The sequence below is a fragment of the Myodes glareolus genome, chromosome 19 (assembly GCF_982192425.1).
Source record: "Myodes glareolus chromosome 19, mMyoGla1.1, whole genome shotgun sequence".
NCBI lineage: Eukaryota > Metazoa > Chordata > Mammalia > Rodentia > Cricetidae > Myodes > Myodes glareolus.
Window position 1 is genome coordinate 35185727 of NC_142044.1, and position 19272 is coordinate 35204998.

A 19272-nucleotide genomic window follows, 5' to 3' on the forward strand; every position below is an offset into this window, starting at 1 on the left:
AGAGAGGCCAAGAAGTGAAATCAGAAAGTGATGGGCCAAGCCTAGAGATCTGAGTCCATCAATCTAACCCTAGGTCTAATAGGGTGAATTCTGAAAACAAATTCCATCAACACTGCTCCTTTAGTTAAAGTCTCAGGAGCTCGCTTAAAACCCAAGTTCTGGGATGGTGAAAACTCTTAGACTCGCCTTTCCACTCCCAGGGCGTGGAGCAGCCACGCTGTGATGCTTCAAGATGCACGCGTGTAGGCCCATACGTGCACACCCAGCCAGGCCTTGTGTGTAGATAACACCGCTTAACAATTTGCACAGGGACCTATGAGCAAACCCAGATCTACCTGCAGTGTCGCAGCAATGACCGTGCAGAGCAATGCCGGGAATGGGATAGCATGCAGGAATGAATTAGCATGCAGGAATTTTCACCGGGGCTGGTGAAAAGTGAAAGACTGGATCCAGAGAACTGGGGGCAGAGGGGAAGAAAGGCAGAGAAGGCCAGGAGGAAGAAGAAATGCAATCCAAGGGAAGAATAAGAGCGAGCGAGCGAGCGAGAGAGAGAGAGAGAGAGAGAGAGAGACTTAGGACCAACTTGGAATGGGTCTGGGAACATCACGAGGGGTATGCTTTAGAGAGATCATCCTAAGGGACCTTGACATGAATACAAAGGAGCTACCGTTGAAAACCAACGTATCTCCAAAATTTCTCTTACCCCGGCATAAGACCTACGCAAAGCAGTCTAGGCCTTGCCTGCCACACACAGCCAGGAGCGATGAGTGGCCTGGGGCCCCAGAAGGACAGTCACTTTCCAGATGAAGCAGGAATACAGGACAGACTTGCGGTTAGAGCCCACGGGGCTTTTTGCTATTTACTCCGAACACAGTCTCACTTCTGGGACTCTTCTGCCTCGCTGCTGAGGTGATCCAGATGAGATCCACTGATGTGGGTTTTAATTTCCTCTCCTTACCAGATATGTATTGACATTCAGGCCACAACCCAACCCTTAGGGATATTCATTTAATGAGTTTTGGGTTGCTTTTTAAAGTACTGTTATTGTTCAAGAAAGGAAAGGGGAGGGGGAAGGAACCACAAACAGAGGACACAGAGAATGGACTAAGCTCTGATGGGGGTGGGGAGAGCCTGCACAGGCTACTGACAGGGCAGAGCAGGTGGCCTTCAGGGCTCAGAGGGGTCTTTTCTGAAAGATCAAAGGACACCTATGGTGAACTGGCTGTCACCTGCTACTACATCCACCCCCAGTCTGCAAGTCAGAGGGCACCTGTTCCCCTGGAGAACTGTGCAGCAGGGTGAGGAAAAAGTTCAGTGGCTTGGGGGGCCAGTCAGAGCTCCACTCAAGCCACCGGGCTCCAGGAACCCAGCGTGCATGCTGCTTTTGGGCATCTGAGTGCAGGGTCCTCATGGTATTTCTGGCAAGTGCATGTCTCTGCGCTGCTCTTACATGGCAAGGCCGCTTCACTTCCCGTGCAATTCCAGGTACTGCCCTAAGACCAAGGACATCGCTCTCTTCAGCAAGCGTTTGCTGAGCACATTCAGCATGCCAGACACTGCGCTCCAAAGGGAGACTGTGACAGTGAGGAGGACAGAGGGGGCAGATGGTGCCAGCACAGCCGACAAAATACCGCAGCAACCAGAACAGGCAAGGGGTTGAGAGGAGCCCTTTCTGGAGGGGATGCCAGCACAGAACAGCGAGAAGGACTCAAAGCACAGAGCGAAGCACACATCTCAGACTTGACTATTCTAGTCTTGTTCAAATGCAGAGCCTGATTCGGGGGTCTGCAATGGGGCCTTCTAGTCTGTTTCTCCAGTTGGCTTGCTGAAATGCTAATGCTGGCCGCTGATATCCTCAACGCACTAGTTGGGCTGAGTGACTCTGAAGTTGAGAGTCCCAGCCCGCAGCCTCTTGCCTGGTATAAGCTGAGAAACAGATATCTGGAGATCATAGCGTAATTGTACAGTGCGGTAGACCGGCCCTTTGGTCTAGTGTTATCATATAGGGAGGTGACAGGTGACTGGAACTCTCTAGACCATCACAAATTAAGCTTCTTGAGACGAAGTTCCTATTTTCCTTACCTTGTTAAGAACTGCTAATCTTCTTGTCTGTCTTGGTGAACATTGTTTATTTTGGTATTTAAGAAAGAAGAGAGAAAATTCAGGAATTTTCCAGGAGTTTCTCAGTTTAAAAAAAAAACAAAAACCAAAAATTTTAGCTGATGTTTAAAAATTTTATTTTAAACTTTTCCAGAAAATAGTGCCTCCTCGTTCCCATTCTACAAAATCCACTGTGCATACTGCCGCGCGACTTCTGCCTCCCCAGAGCAGTTCCAACTTCAAATATTGTATCTCCCTGTCATTTATATGCTCTGTCAGATGGCAGGTCTTGGTATTAAATTTCAAAGCACAGTCATACCTCTACTGAGTCACTCCAGAGCTCGAGACATACGTACACAATGACTCCCACTCACCAAGTCAATATTACATCTTTGAGTTTATCCAGTGGGAAGAATAGGAAACAGGATGGTACGGTAGCATGGCGCTGAGGAACACGACAGTTCCCAGCGCTGTGCAGAACCCCAGAAATGGGGTGCAGAGACAATAGTGCCCGTAGCAGAGCTTGGTAACAAAAGGAAGGGTTGGCACCCTTGACTCACAGATGACCAGGTCAGACTATGGCAGAGAAAAGGCGGCACATGTGAAAGGCTGGCATGAGATGAGCCCAAGTCTTCCACACAAGGATGCCACCTACCAGCTGGACTGACTGTACCAACTGTCACACTGTGTACCTGCTCCCAGCCTCAGCTCCCCACCCCAAGCACAGCTGACATTACAGGTTGCTATAAGATGAGAAGAGTTGGTCTTCTCTTGTCAAAGAACCAAGCCTTCGGAGATTAGCAGTCATGCCAAAAAGACATAGGAAACAGCTCAACAAAGCTCCCTCTGGTCAAATTGTGACAATCTGAGCAATGACAATAGCAACTGTAAATGGATCAAAACATTGGATCAACAAAATTCATGCATCTGTGATGATGCTAAAAGCTGGGGAGCAGCTTGGACTCAGAATTTTAAAAAGCTTTCAAGCTAGGCAATAAAGGTTGGGGGTGTACTTCTGGGTAATCAAACAGCCCCAGAAGAAGAGCAAAGCATTCTAATTCACAGAAAGACACCTTTGAGAAGCAGAAATAACGAAGTATTTTCTAGAACTAACATGACATTACTGAGCCAGGTAAAGACTGACCGCGGATTTTAGAGCCATTTGCGACTGGTGAAGGACCAACAAGGATATTCTGTTGTGAAAGGAGACTACACTGGGCTTAAAGCCTTGCCACCCCACTCAAGGAATCCCTTGCCCCATGCTGGTGAAACAGCCAACTCTATTGTCAAAAGTATTTTGTCTCTTAGTATTAATTATTAATTCATTGTATTAATTATGATTATTACTAATAATTAATTATTATTCTCTCACAATGAGTAAAAATACAGAGGACAAGTGTCAATTGACTGCGAGGTCACAGATGGGATATCCACATCACTCCCGCTCCAAGACTTAGGATGGAAAGAGTGAGAGCCAGGAGTCCAGGAAGATAGGAACAGAACCATGTCTTCTGGACAAGGCAGGACCTCCATGCTCATGAGTTCACAGCAGTTGTAGTCGCCTGCACAAGGTCAAGTGAGTCAACATCCCAGCTTGGAGGTGGGGAAGGGCTGTGTGCTCCCACTCCTAACTGAGAGCTTCTGGGAATGGGGGAGTCAGTTTTCTTTAAGAGTATGACCCCTAGTGGGTCAACCAAGCTCTAATGGATAGCCACGTGCTCAGGAATACAAAGGCAGGTAATGCAAGTTGAAGTCAATGGGTTACTTAAAGCGGGGAAACAAGATGTTAGAGTCGGGGTAGGGAAGTAAGAATGGATGAGGAAAGAGATGGAGGAAAAGGGATAAATATGATCAAAACAGACTGCATAATTAATGGAAATATTTTTATATAAAGAAAAACCTTAGAAGATAAAAATGAGTGCCCAATGTCTTATCAGAAAGCAAGGTGGCAATTATTTCTCCCTACATACATATGCATTTACAGGGATAGATAACTGTCTTCACTTGATCCTTCAAGATTCCAAAAAAGCAATACCATTCTTCAAAACTTCAGTGCTTGCTTCAATCTTGTAAGGAAAATTCAATTAGTTAAATGCAAGTTTTTCAAACTTCCATGTGGAAGAAGACTGACTGACATCACAAGCATGAATGCACGGATTAACATGAGAAACCCTGCCCCCAGGGTTTCTCACAACACCCAGCAGCTCAAGAATGGCACACACACAATGACAGCCTTTCTATAAACACACTCCATGGATTCTGCCATCATATACCAACAGAGTGAAATCATATAAAAAAATTTGGGGTTTTCAATTAAAAATTATTTCAATATAAAAGGATTCTTAGCATTATCAGGAATTAAGAGATCATTAGTAACAACAACAAAACAAACAAACAAACAAACAAAGCATGTGGATAAGTTACCCGGGAACTCAACAGTCTTTAAAAAGGAGTTCTTACTGTACAATGCATGAGCTGGGCTTCAGAAAGCACAAGAAATATCTTCACTTTATTTCTAGATTCACGAGTCTAGAAACCCAAAGCAATGCTATCTAGAAAGGTCAGAGACATTGGTAAAAGCACTGTTTTTAAGAGATATATTCAAAGCTTAGTAACTCAGGATGAATGCTGCTTAAGTACCGTGATATAGAGATAATTGGGGGATTATGAATTTGGACTTCAGCAGGAAATCTCAGGAGACTGTCCCTTAATTGGTCACAGAAAAGTAGAGGGTGTAGATCAGGCATGTACTATGTGAACTTGTTAAAAACTAAAGAGAACAACGCAAAGAGAGGAATGAGCGAGTGTAAGATGCACCAGTGAGCAGTCTGTGTCCAGGAGCGCAGCTGGGCTCTGTGTGAGTGGCATTCTGGCAGGCAGGAAAGACAGGGCTAGACAGCACGATCAGGAGAGGCCACTGCCTGCCCCCCACACACACACACACACTCTCCATCATAGGTACCCAAGTCACCTTGAAGCCATCCTTGTCACTTCATATTCTCAGTGCTAATCCTCAACCCTGAGCAACATTACAGCTCCCAGGGATGCTGCTGAAGTGCAGCCTTGGAACCCTCCCCATCCTTCTTTCTTATTCAGACTCAGGCTAATCTACTATTGCAGCCCTCAAATCCCACAAATCTCTTATCAGATTCCCTCCTAAATAAGTTGTGTGATTCAAGGCCTCCTGATCAGACAAGGGCTTATCTCAGGAATGCAAGGTTGGTTTGATATACCAAGGAAAAAAAGTTAACTCATCTTATTAGTAAGCTAGGTTGAGGGGGCTGGAGAGATGATTCAGCAGTTAAGAACACTGGCTGCTCTTCCAGAAGTCCTGAGTTCAATTCCCAGCAACCACATGGTGACTTACAACCATCTATAATAGGATCCAACATACTCTTCTTGCATGCAGGTATACATGCCGAGCAATCATGCATAAAATACAAATAAATAAAATTAAGCAAGTTAAGTTGAAAAACCCATAAGACCATCTGGAAGTATCTAAGAAAATCTAGTACCAGTTCCTGGATCTTTTTTTGTTAATCTCAGAAAACCATGAATATAATATTTACAAAGGTATAATAATTATTTTCTACATTATAGAACTCCTCCTAAAGTCAGCCAAGACCTTTTCCATAACATCCAACCAGTTTATGCATTATCCATTCTTATATTTACTTTCTTGTGTCTTATTGTTAAACTTCCTTCTTGGACAGCTGGTAATTCTGTTTCCTGTCTTTCTTGGCAAACGATAAAGAAAACCCAGGCTATTCAAGCTTTGGCTGACAGCACTAACAAATTTGGGGTAGAACAGGGATAACAACGTCATGCAGTCACAAGTTCCACACAGGCAGCGCCACAGTCCAGAGACCTCGCCTGTCATCTCATCTTCCCTGCCCATCTGGTAGGGAGCATAACCACAGAATTGCTCCAAACATGACTGAAAGATGCCTTCCCTTGTGTTGGCTTAGGCCCTGGCATTCACCAGGCCTTCCTTCCCAGCACTCTCTGCTTCAGCCTGCCCACCTCCTTCACTGGGCATCCTTTGCCCTTTAGTGGTAACAATCAATACTGGCTGCATGCACGGCCAGACTCTCTCCTAGCATGGGGAGCAAGGAGAAAGTACCATTTTCTACCTTTGAGGAAGTTGGGGTTTACAGCATGACAGAGAAGGAAATGACCAGCAACTCCGCCAAGTTCCAGGAGACCACACAGAAAGCACATGCATAGACATGGAGTCATGCATGCACCTACTCTTTCCAAGGAAGCCCAGCCCTTCTCTGCATTTAGGTCCCATGGGACCCACTTCCCTACAGGAACTCTGGTTACAGTATAGGAATCTGTTCATTGTGACAAAGCTGGCCAAAAGCAGCAGTCATTGTAAGTCTGTCTGACATCATAAACATGGGGTTTTTCCTTCCTTGTGTTGCCCTTTTGGATGAAGTGCAGATATTTGCGGAATGGGGGTAAAGATTATTTTGTTTTGATATGGTCTCTAAACTGCTTTGCATTTTTAGGAATTATTCATATCACCTGAATGTCCTTACCTAAAGCAAGCATATTGCTTACTGTCAGTCATTCCAAATGGCAGACTTAACTCAATTTTCTTGTTTGGCAAGAATGCAATAAAAGTACACGTTTTCTTTTCCTGTCTGGCTCTTCCCTGCTGTCTGCAGATCAATCACACTGAATGCGGTAGCAGAAGCCAGATCACGATAATAGTCCCACAAGACCTGCGTGGCTCTGAGAAGACAGCCAGTGTCTCTGGAGGCCCTGCAGATGAACCATGCAGCCCTTTGCAGCACAGGGTCATGCATTCAAAGATTGGATGGCTTCAGCTGCTGTGCAGGCATTAATCTGCACTGTGAGCACATCCTGGGCTTGAGCAGACAGCATTCCATATCGCTCTGAGAGGCTTCCAAGACCAGCCCCCAGATGAGCCTTTTAATGCCTAGACTTAGTTTTAATTATGCACTTACGTCAAGATTTTATGACAAGTGGTTATGAACATTCCTTTGCGGGAACACAGGTACTATATATAAGTCTGCCATGGAAGTACCTCAAGATGAGCTCATGTTTTTACCACATGCCACTCTCTGTGAGGTACAAGAGGAGGTTTGTAAGTCCTCTTAAGAATGCTAAAGACTAGTCCTACTGATAATAAAGACTGAAAAGGGGAACAATGCTTCCCTTGTTGGGGCAATGATTCCCAAAATAAGGTCCCCACCTTATCAGCATCACCCAGAAATGTCCCAGAAATGCCCAGTCGCAGCCCTCTAGACCTGCAGGTCAGAAGGTGAGGGTGCCAGGAAAGCTGTCTAGGCAAGCCTCCGGGTGGCTGTGGGGCAGGCTAACACTACTGTGACGAGCCGCATAGCCCCATGGAGGATGGAGTGAGCCTCTAGGAGCCATTTCAGTACCTTTCTGACTCACTGGTTCCACACCCACTAAGAGTACACTGCGTTTGTCCCTTGCAAAGTGAGGAATGAAGATAACAGTAAGTCTCCCTCTACCTTTAATTAACTTGCAATCACCTAGGCAAAAAAAAAATAACTGGCATAAGAATATTTCAAACATTGGCAGCTTCTGTTAGCTAATGACCTGACTTGAGCGACATAACAATGACCCAGAGTCTGAAGGGGCTGTGTACACCTGTCCCTCTCTCATCAGGGCTGCAATGAACCTCTGTAGACCTCTAAACCAGCAAACAGAAGTCACATCTGTTTCTGCCTGTGCCTGTCCTCAGCAGACACCACAATCTGGTATCTACTTCAGGGTTTGTCTCTGGCCAGCATGTGATTCTTGGACTCTGTGCATGGCTCGATTCCCAGCATTTAGAACTAAGCATGTACTGGATGACTGCTCTCTAGCTGTCAGACATGTGAACTGGATAAAATGCTGCAAAGGCGGCTAAGGAGATGGTTTACTGGGTAAAGCACTGCCTTGCAAGCACGAGGACCCAAGTTCAGTGCCCCCACACAAAGCCTGTCCTGGTGATGTACACATGTACATTTCTAGCAATGCAGAGACAGACAAGAAGACACATAGGACCCTAGAAGCTTGTGGGCCAATTAGCCTGGCCTGTGTGGTGAAGTTCCAGGCCGATGAAAGACCCTGTTTCAAACAAAAGGCAGAGATGGGTGCTGCAGAAGTGGTGTGGCAAGTAAGGTCCTTGTTGCTTTTCTAGAGGACCTGAGTTCTAGACCCATCCACCTCTAACTCCAGTTCTGGAATATCCAACACCTGTGGCCTCCAAGGAAGCATGCACTCATGTACACATACCTATAAACAGATATGCACACATATACATAATTAAAAGTAAAATAAAACCTAACAGGTAGAAGGTACCATAATATCAACACCCAAGACTGTTCTCTGATCTCCACATATATGCCTTATTCTAACGCACACATACACAAATGCACACACGCCTACACATGTGTGCATGCATATGAACACACACACACTGCAGAAAGTTTGACTGACACAACAGCTGTGGTCACAAAATGCCTTAGCTTTGCACTACCTAGACCTGGAGGAATGTTCCTTTGGCCTCGCTTAGCATTTGCTTTAGAATTCCACAGACAGCAGGCTCTCTTCTCCCAGCTCTCTCTTCTAAATTTCTTATTAAGTTTTGAAATTTGTTGAGCAGATTAAAGGATTCCTGTGAAGCTTTTATGCCTAAACTTTGCAGGGAAAAATTCCCTGTCTCTGTAACTATCACTGGGACAGATTAGAAATAATTTGGAGCTGAATTGGATTTGCTATTTTGTGAGCTTCTCTTATCTACCAGGACTAATAGCAGACACTTCCCTCCCCATCAGGGCTGGGAGGAATGGAAGCCTTATTATCTGCTTCCCTCAGGGTGGAAACTGAGGTCAGATAGGTCAAAAGGCTTAGACGTGACTATTTCATCAATACAGCTTGAACCAATGGAGGGTGTTCTGTGCCCCACAATAAATGCGGAAGCACAGAAATTGTGTAGGCAGTGATATCGAGGTGTGGCAGAAATAGCTTATGCACAAGCCTGGGAATCAGAAGCACCTGGGCTAGAATTTAACTTTTACTTAGAGGCCGCCTGACCTTGGACATTTCCTTCACCTCATGCAGAAGTGTCTGGGCCCCTGAATGATCTACAGTTGTAGTTCTGGGAGGGGGGAAGACCCCGGTGGGCATAAGAGGCTCTCTGCCCCACTGCTCTCTGAACTCAGCAGGTTCAGGTGCTTGCCTGTCTACCCTGAGCTGGTAGCATTCTGAAAGGCTTGGATCCTGAGGTTGGAACTGGCTGTCTGGGGCTCTCTTACCTCTGTTATGTAATTACTGGACCGATACTGGTCAGTCCCCCATTGTACCCAGGCCACCATGTCTTCATCAGAAAGATGAGACCAAGAGTAGCCTGCCCACCTCCAAGGTCAGTGGAGAGAGCTGGGAAGTGTGTGAATACCACCAGGGACCAGTGAACACCTGAACAGGTGTCTGTGACAGTTCCACCACAGCCACATGACTATCTCCTCCAGGCCATCTGAATGTCCCTGTCCAACCCTGCACGGCAGCCTGGCCCAGCAGCCTTTGCTGCAGAAGTGTTCTCTTCTGAACACTCCTGCTCAGGGACAACCTACTCCACTGCCTCTCCCACACCCGTTCTCTGCCCTTCATTCCACTTGGCAGAAAAAGGCCTACATCAAGACCCAACACTTGCTGCAGACACTGCAGACTTGAATTAAATCCCTGGAACCCACTGTAGAGGGGGAGAGGCAACTCTGCGTGCTGTCCTCTGACCACACACATGCATGGTGCATGCACAGTCACACATGCATATACACATCAATAACACGTACAATAGTAAATAACTTTTAAAAAATGTAAAGCCCTTTAACATATTATCCCCAGACTTCTCTAGATGCACCACAGCAAACAGAGGCACATAAAAAAATAAAAATAAAAAAAGGTGTGGAGGGAAGAACAGAAAAAGAAAGTTTGCTATTTATTTAATCTGACTGCTTTTGCAGGTTCTTCCAGAAAGGGTAAAAGCATGTAAGAGCATTAGGAAAGATCTAGTTCTTATGTTAAAGCCAGTATCTCTGTGTGGTCCTGCTGGAATGTCACAGGGATTCCAAAGAGACTGGGTCAAACCTCTCCCCATGAAGCATGAGAGTAGCTGGCCAGATGGCGGAAGCTCTTCTCTAAACCTCTGAACTGTAAGCCAGCCCTAATTAAATATTTTCCTTTATAAGAGCTGGCTGTGGTCATGGTGTCTCTGCACAGCAATAGAACCCTAACTAAGACATTTGCTCTGTGTGTGTGTGTGTGTGTGTGTGTGTGTGTGTGTGTGTGTGTGTGTGTGTTTCCAGAACCTGTTTGTCTTATTCCTTCTCCTTTCTTTTCATCATCATCATCACTGTGACAGCTGGGAGAGCACACATGCCACAGGGTACACAGGGTACACGTGAAGGTCAGTTTTCAGCTTCATTGTGGGTGCCAGGCATTGAACCCTGGTACGGAGGTGTACATGGCAAGCATCTTCAGCCCTAAGCCATCCTAAGGACCTTATTCCTCCTTTCATAGTTTCCCTAAAGTAGTTTACACAGATTTCCTATTATTTCTCACTTAAAGGGTATCCTCTGTGCGGAGCTTTTACCAAGAACGTTCTTTCCTTGATGGCTACAAAGCACCCTGCCTACCCATCTCGTGCCTCTGCATAAAGCTGCTGGTAATGCACTTCCCTTACCCTCATCTCAGCAAAGCCTGTGCAGAAGCTCCCTATCTCAGCCCTGATACTGGCAATTTACATAATTGCTCTTTAATCAATCTGGCTGGAAGTCGATAAATTTTACTGACTTTCTCTAAGAACAATCTTCTGGTTACTTTGCCTATTTTAGGGATTTTGTTTATTTCTTAGTTCATTGATTTCTGCGTTTTTTATTATTATTTCTTTTCTGCTTACTTTGGGTTTAATTTTCCATTTTCCCTAAGTTCCCAGAGTTCCAGGGCAGTCCTTAGCTATCCTGCGAGGCTCCCATGGATGTGTCTGTGGCTGCTATGCCTGCCGGCCACAGTCTTGAGAGACATGATGCTTACAAAGGAGGGCGAGTACCTTCCAAAGCCGATGTGCAAAGTGCCAAAAGCTCACTACCCCTGGTGAGCTTTGGCTTTGTCAAGATTTCAGAATTTCTTGCAGCAGCCACATGCAAGTGTGAAGTGAAAAGGAGGCTGTTTAAGGACAAGAAGGCAAAGCACGGGAAGGACTATTGTGTGCACCGAGCCTCTGACTCTCCTATGGCTGCTCTGCCAGGCCCCATTTCTCTGTCTGCTCCAGCTACACTTCCTACAAGCAAACCAATGTGCAGCGGTAATGGCACCTGGCACAGTCCAACCTGGGTCTCCGGTGTTCAGTCAGCACCGTGAGCTGGCATCCTCTCTGAGGGGCTCTCAGTACAGCCCTTGTCACATTTCGGTCATACTGGACCACAGCAGATGACATGGGTTTCAATAGGTCATACTGGTCATACTGGCCCCAGTGATGGTTAGAAAAGGAGGGCGAGACCATAAAAGCCAGCACCGAGCTGAGGCAAGACTAAATGCCAGGCAACCAGGCAAGACAAAGTCCACAGCCCTGCTTCCTCCTGGGTGGCTTCTGGCCTAGCAGCTGCCCCAAGACTCATTTGTCCTAACCTTCTTTTTCTTTAGCTACAAAAATGAAGTCCCAGCGTCTTACTCTTTCCCCTGCCTCCCAGCAAGCCCACAATGGGATCATTACTGTTCCAGTTTTTCAGATGGGATTCTGAGAGGCAGACAGGCCTGGCTTACATAATTTGTGTGCTAGGGATATTCGTTCAGGGCCTCGGGCATGCTGGCTAAGCACTCCGCCGCTGAGCTGCAGCCTTGGCTCTAGAAAGGCTGTCACTGATGTCCACCCAACAAACACAGCATTTATCATCAGTCATTGAATCCTCCCATCTCATGCAGGTAAATAGTCTGAGCATGGATACAGTTTCTGTCCGTCAACTGGACCCTTCAGAGAAACCTGGGGAAACACAATGTGCCTGGTCCAAGAAGGTGCTTGGCGACCCCATCAGCCATGACAATACAGACTGACAATCCTACAGGTTTCACACAATTCCAATTAAATCACATCATTCCTGTCTTCAGGGATGCTCAGATGCTCCACCAACAGGCCTCAAGCCATTGGCAATAGCCCTTCCTACTCTTCAGAGACCACTACTCCACAGAGCACAAACTCCCTTCCACCCTGCACCAAGGTTAGCCAGGACAGCTCACAGAGCAGCTCTTCTCATCCGCTTTGGCATTCAGGACAAGCTCCTCAGGCAGCCCCACCAGCCAATGCCCATCCACATTTTGGCATGGGGACAGCACACAGCATGCCCACAGTGTTCCCTGAGCGCACTCGCTTAAATGGTGACTCTGTGTCTGCGCCCCAGTCATGGCTCAGAGCCCCGCAGCACCCAACTGTGCACTCTGCCCCTGGGCAGGGTCTGAACTGGCACCTGGGCTCCTGTTCACACCCTCCTTGCAAGCAGTAAGCTCTGCAACCTGCTGGTCCTCATATCCTGAGCATCCTGGCTCTGTACAGAGAGCGCCAGTGACTGTGGACTTACAAACCAGCACCTGCGAGAGTGTCCAGATGATTAAGGAAAATGCTATGTGGTGGATATCCAAACTGAGAAGAACTGGGCAGTGAACATATTTCTCAAAGGAAAGGGACAAGGGAAACTCGTCTCCTCCTCTTGCTGTCCTCACTAGCATGCCCACCTCCCCAATCTCTGTGTCACAGCAAAACAAGAGCCTGCAGCACCAAAGTACAAGATACATGAGCAGCCTCGGGACTGCTTTCTAGAAATTCCACAAGACGTGAAACACGAGAAACCATTTTCAACCACACACCTGCATCTCCCTCAGAAAAGTTCTCCAAATGCTGAGCTGGAGAAGGCGCTTGGCAGTAACAGGAGAGTCCCAGCAGACTGGGTCTCTGATGGACTAACCTTGAGGTGGCCAAGGTCCCCCATCTTGCTCCCCTCAGAAGGGTTTGTGGGTCTGCTCTCCACGCGAGGCCGGACGACCTGGCGGAAAGGACTGGACAGGGGAAAGCCGCTGACACTGATTCCATCTAGGAAGGAAGACAGAGAAGCCCCAGGTAAAATGACAGTCTTTTTTGTGAGGCAGGGTTTGTTTTGTTTTTCCCTGTAGTAATGGGAAGGAACATGTCAGTCTCTACTCCCTGGTCTAATTAAAGGTGGAAGAATCATCCCTGGGCAGGCATTCATTCCCACTGCCCACAACACCCCTCAGCGGGCAAGCTCTTCCAGGAGATGTGGGGAAAGTGGGCTTCATGGAGAACGGGCGACCCAGAAGTTCCAGTGGGGATCTCAGGACTCGCACACACAGTAAAGGGCAGACCAAAGGCACGGTGGCTTCCCAGGCACTGGAGACTAGCTGTCAATCAGGTCAGCCACTGCAAAAAACTAATGTGTTTTGTTCTACCAAAACACATTGTTTGCCAGGCCCCATCCTGGCCCCAGCTTTTCACTCTGGTAACAGCCATCACTGGGCTTAGTGTACCCAGGGAAGGCACTGTGGAAAGGGCGATGTATGAGATGAGGCACGGATTTGGGGATACAGCGCCCTTTCCACAGTGCCTTCCCTGGGTACACTAATTGAAAGCAATCCTTTCTTCTGACACCCAGAAACTTCGCTAGCCTGAGATCTGTGCCTACTATGCGCTACCCTGTAGCCAGAGGAGAGGCTGAGCATGGGGGACCATCAAGGAACCCCAGGTACTGGGAAGAAGGGAAATGCACACCTGCAATGGCTGGGAGCTGGAAGTCTATGGAACGTGGCTACTTTAGAGACACACACAAACACACACACACATTCATTTCAATGTGAAATTTGCCTCAAAAAGCAATCATCTTAAAGCTCATGGTCTCATCACAGGCTAAAGGGCTGTGATCTCTAATCCAGAGAAAGGTAGGAAAGACAAGCTGCGTCAGACACGGGCAGGACGTTTCCAGCTCCGGTTGGGGCAGAAGCTTGAGCAAGAGTGAAGCTGGAGAGGGGACAGGGCAGCTGCAGAAGTGAAAGAGAAAAGCTGGGAAAGGTGTCACAGAGCACACTGAGAAGGATCTCCCCCCAGGGTGGGAGCAGGGGAAGCAGAGGAAATGGCATTCAATCATCCCACCTGTGTTGACGCCAGCACAGGCAATTCCACACAGAACGCAGAACAGATTTGTCTGGCAATGACTAGGAAGACAAGATCAAAAAGCCACAAACAGATGAAAGCAGCCTACTGGGGCCGAGTTTAGCGGTACTATTCGGGTGGAGGGCAGACAAAAATGATTTGAGTCATGAATAAAAGTAAGCTTGTGGCGAGATCTTCACGGCAACCATTTACAGTGCTCAATCTTTCCATTAGGGGGATCTCTGTGGGCAATTCAGGATGTAATTCTGCATGCTGAAATAATACTTCTCTTGAATACAACTACAGTATCACGATCGTCATGGCCACTGGGAAATGACAGCTGAAAACAGACGCCAGCGGTGGAGAGAAAGCAGCCGCGCCGGCCACAGCAGCAGAGCCAGCCATCAAAAGTAGTTAACAGGAAGGAGCATTTTAAGATTAAAGCAGACCCCAGAGCAGGCAAGGCATGGGACTGGCTGCAGAGGAGCTGACTTGCAGGTTGGAGAACTGGGAGGAAATGATGGGTGAATACCATCCGAGCAGCTGAATCCTGGGGAGCTCAGTAGCTTCTTGGAGACACTTTCCTGTACTTCTCCCATCCTTGGTTCCACAACTCCAGGCTCGCCGGCCTTTGGACTCCAGAATTTATAGCAGTGCCTTCCCAGGTTCCACCTGAGACTGATTCATGCTCCCAAAGTCTCCAGCCTGTTGTAAGACTTCCCGCCCTCCACAGGCCCGTGAGCCAGCTCCTCTCGTGAGCTCCCTCTTGGTCATTTATGGACATATCCACACACCCAGCAGCAGCCCCATCCTTCTGATGAACCCTAGCAGATCTGATTGTGGATCATGGTATCCTTGGGCTGGCAGTGGTGCGTGGGTCACTACTGTACTGGTTCTGCACATGAGAAAGCCAAGGTTCCAAAGAGGTAAGTGACCTCCTCGGCGTTACACAGGCCATCAACACAGCTAAAACCAGAACTCAGAACACCAGTCTCACTGAGACAAAAAAGCAAACAAACAAAATCAACCCACACTGAGCTCACCAGTCCAGTCCAGTCTGCTCTGGAGTACACCAGCAGACCAAAGCTATATACCAAACCCCTCCCAAATCTATGATAAAGACCCCCAAATGGTTTAGCAACCAGCCCCAGTGACAGGGTGGTTTTATTTTTATGTTTCCAGAGAGGAGAAAAAAAAGACATAAATGAGTAAGGCTGAATATATACTTTTTGTAACAGGCTCCTGATATAAACTTGAATAAAATGTAACAAAAATAAAATATACTTGCAAAGGTAAAAGAAGGCAGTGAGTCTCTGTGGGAGTCTATCCGTGTAGGCTCTTCCAGGTAGAATATTTTTCAAAGATGCTTTCTCATGTATTCATAAAATCCACAGATGCCAAAAAAGCCCATCTGGTTATCATAAAATATGCTCAAGAAAACCAAAGCAGTAGAAGCAGTTGGCTAAGAAAATGAACCAACACTCTTCATTTCCATAGAGCAAGCAGCATGCTCATTCATTCAGAAACTCTGAAATGTGGTTAGGAAAATAAAAATAATTCCTACACTGACAGTGGATGGACAGCCTGGTCCAGACACGGCTTTCCTTCTACTGGGTGCACCAGACCTAAGGTCTTTCGCCTTATTCACACATCTGGAGGCTTCCCACTGTCCACCTGAACACACACAGTGTGCTTCGGTGTTCCCAGACTGTCCTACAGTTATAGCTTTGAGTACAGGAGTGAGTAGGTGGTCATCTTTCCACAGGACAGAGGGGTAGGATTAGCTCCAGACTTCCAATACAAGAATATTTTTAAGCCGCTATTAAATCATTTCTTTATAGAATGAGATGTCAAGCAGAAGTGATGGCTTACTTGATAGTAGAACAAGGCGATGAGATGGGAGGTAACTTACAGTTGTCCTGGGGTGAGGTATGTACAATCCTCTGGGGAGGCCACTTGGAGGACACTAGTGCAGAACTGTAAGGAGATGTGGCCAGTAGCGAGCTTGTCCGTCCCCCTTTTTCTGTGCACTGTTACTGCACAGGCCTATGTTTGCGGCATGGGGTTCAGCAGAAGCATCAGAGGCCTGCTGAGCTTCAATGAGAACCAGCTCTGCTTCCCAGGGGCTGGGACACCTCTTGCCACCCTTCTGAGGAACGGACTGGGGACAGGCTGCTGAGGGTAATGGCATCTGCACCGTCTTCACCCAGAATCCAGGACTATATGCAAATCATATTTCATCGTGAATTGCTTCACAACTGATAGCTGAAGCTTTGGAGTTACCACTGTGGGCCGGGGATTGTTTTTATTTGCAGGCCAATGCTCTGCAATCCACTGTATTTCCTTTCATAGCCTGCACGATCTCTTGAGGCTGTCCCTTGAAATCATAATAGTTGTTCAACATCTCTGCCCTGGTCTGCTGTTCTCTTTTGAAAATAAATATGGATTTTTGGAATTCTCAATCTTATTTTTTAAAGAACAGTGGCTCGCCCCCAAGCACCCAGCAGCTGGAGGCGGCATGCCTGCGGTCTTAACACACAAGTGTTAGATGTCTGAGCTGTCCCACAAATGTGTTTTCTAAGAAGAAAGCCTGAGACTTTTCTTGAAACGGGTTTTTCCTCAGGTTAGAGAGCATGAGGACAGAGAGAATAAATACTTAACAGTGCCCAGCACACTTGCCAGGCATGCAGTTCAACTACTTCCTGCCCTGGTTCCCACCAGGTCCTCATTTGTGGCCAGGACAGGAAATCACACTTGCCCTGCCGTCTGCACACCCCTGTGCCAGCACAGGTCCTCTGAGAAAACCTGCAGAATGCACTCTGGGTCTTTCTTGCCCCGCTGTGCAGATCATGAGGGCAAGTCTGGGATCTTGTCTCTGAATTCCCAGTTCCAGCCTGCCTGTTGCCAACCTGGGTGTGGCTTCCTCACTCAGCACTCGCATCCTCTCAGGCTCCCGACAGCCATTCCACGGTTTCACTTGGAAGAGTCCTGCGGCCTGCCTTTGCCATCAGAGGCAGGGATTCACCCAGGGCTCTGTGGGAAGTTTTCTACCTTGTCCCAAGCTGCCATCTGCCTTCAGGGACCAGACACATCCTATATCCAGTTCCTAGCCCTGTAGACTTTTGGGTCTATGGGGAACATGATGGTTTCTGGGTACCCGTTCTCTGGTTGGGTTACCATGGCAACCCCATGTTCCTTTCATCCTTGATGCGAATTTCTCTGTCTTGTTTTATATACAACCGGGACAACCTGCTGCCCTCTCCCCAGGCAGCTTTAATTTTTTTGGGGGGGGGGCACCTTCTTTTCTCTGCCCACTGAGCCTCTTGCAGGTTTCCAGGGATGAGCCCTACACCTGTAGTCCCAGCCCCTTCACTCTGCGGGTCCATCTAGACCTTGCGTGCTTCACTGAAGACTGAACTAAATGTTCATTCTCTGCTGCCTACTTTCTTCCCCCATATATGAGCTGAAATTAGGAGCTTATACCTTAGGTTTTAATTCTGGCCTACGAATACTTTTGGGTTGTGTTGGCCATTGCATATTGCTCTTGTTTTGTATGCGGCGGGGTTCTCTGCTTTTGTTCCGAAGGAACTAAGCTAATGTGCTGGACAGCCTGCCCGTCGATATACTTAGCTGTGCCACCTACCTGCCTTCTGAGTCACAGACAGGCATTTCCCAGGACTGCAGCACAGCCACGGGGAAAGGTCAGCCTGCCCCTGGCTCCCGGAGGCTCACAGGGACACATCTCTGCGGATGTCGACAGCCTCACGCCACCCACCACAGCTGCCCCAGAGGTCTGTTAAATAACCTGCGAACATCCACTGCTAGGCTCTCTGTTTGGCCAACATGTAGGAAGGTTGACTTTGTTCTGTGAATTAAATTCTGGCTGGGAAATAACTTCCTAAGCCACTGGGGTGGGAGTGGGTATTCGAGTGTTTGTCATTCATCAGCAACAGGTGATTGTACCACAGGCAACAAGAGCCTGTCTGTGAGTGAACCACTGATCTGCCCATGCTCTCTCTCCAACTCATTCTCTGCAGCCAAGCTGTGCTCCCTCACCAAGGGACAACCGCATGGTGTGGGGGGGGGGGGTGCTCAGCGGGAGAGACTCTAGGTGCCTCTGTCCAAACAGAAAGGTGGTGTCTGGGGAGGTATGGAGGCTTGACTGCTAGCTCAGGGCGCTGACAACATTTCCAGCGTTGTTCTCACCTCCCCCATGCCTTTCTTCTCTGTGCCCATCCAGGCTTTTACATCTCTCATCTCCACTGCTTCTGGCACTGGTAGCCTCCCAGCTGCTAACCCCCCTCTCTGCTGTCTTCCACGCTGTCATCACGATCACATGGCTGGTGCAGAGCGGTTCTGCCTTGCTGCTGCAGCTTGAGTCAGGGCCTCCCACCGCCAAAGTCAGGACAGAGCGTGGGCCATTTGATCTCTCCCTCACCTGTTCGGAGTCCAGCTCCTTGCGTCTACCTCGCTCGGCTCAGCCTCACACTGATGGCCTAGAGTGTGCACCGTGGCTTCCCCGCCTTCCGCTGCACTGTAGCTGCCTGGGATCTGTGGAATGGTGGCCTTCCTCCCACTGCCGTCTAACTGGTGTCAGGGTTACTGAAGGCTCAGCATGGTTTGGGAACCTTCAATATAGACACAGCCTTTCCTCCAGTGTAGACAGCCTTCCCGCTGGTGTAGACAGGCACCGTCTTCTTTCTGTCTACTTGAGCAGCTCCTACTCATCCCCTGAGTTGTTCAAAACAATCTGGGCAGACCCAGAGGCTGTTCAGTGCCTGCGACCAAGGGCTTTGAGACCCGGCAGGGCCAGCCCTCACCAGGTGATTGTTCTGGAGCCATCCGGATGTTCCCCACCTTTCATGCCAATTTCAGAATCGCTTTCAAGTTCTTTCCAGCAGTCTTTCAGACTTTCGTCCAGACTGTCTCAAACTGGTAGATGAATTTTGGAGGAAAGAGACTTCCTTGTGCTATTTAGT

At 47.8% G+C, this 19272-nt stretch overlaps 1 protein-coding gene across 3 annotated transcripts in view; it reads right to left on the reverse strand.

Moving 5' to 3' along the window:
• The window catches only part of Trappc9 (trafficking protein particle complex subunit 9), a 461504-nt gene that overhangs the window by 299287 nt on the left and 142945 nt on the right, over positions 1 to 19272 (reverse strand). For all 3 annotated transcript variants that reach the window (XM_048457138.3, XM_048457137.3, XM_048457139.3), the window contains one exon: positions 13098 to 13222. In XM_048457138.3, coding sequence (XP_048313095.3) covers positions 13098 to 13222 — 125 coding nt within the window. The remainder of the gene's footprint in view (positions 1 to 13097; positions 13223 to 19272) is intronic.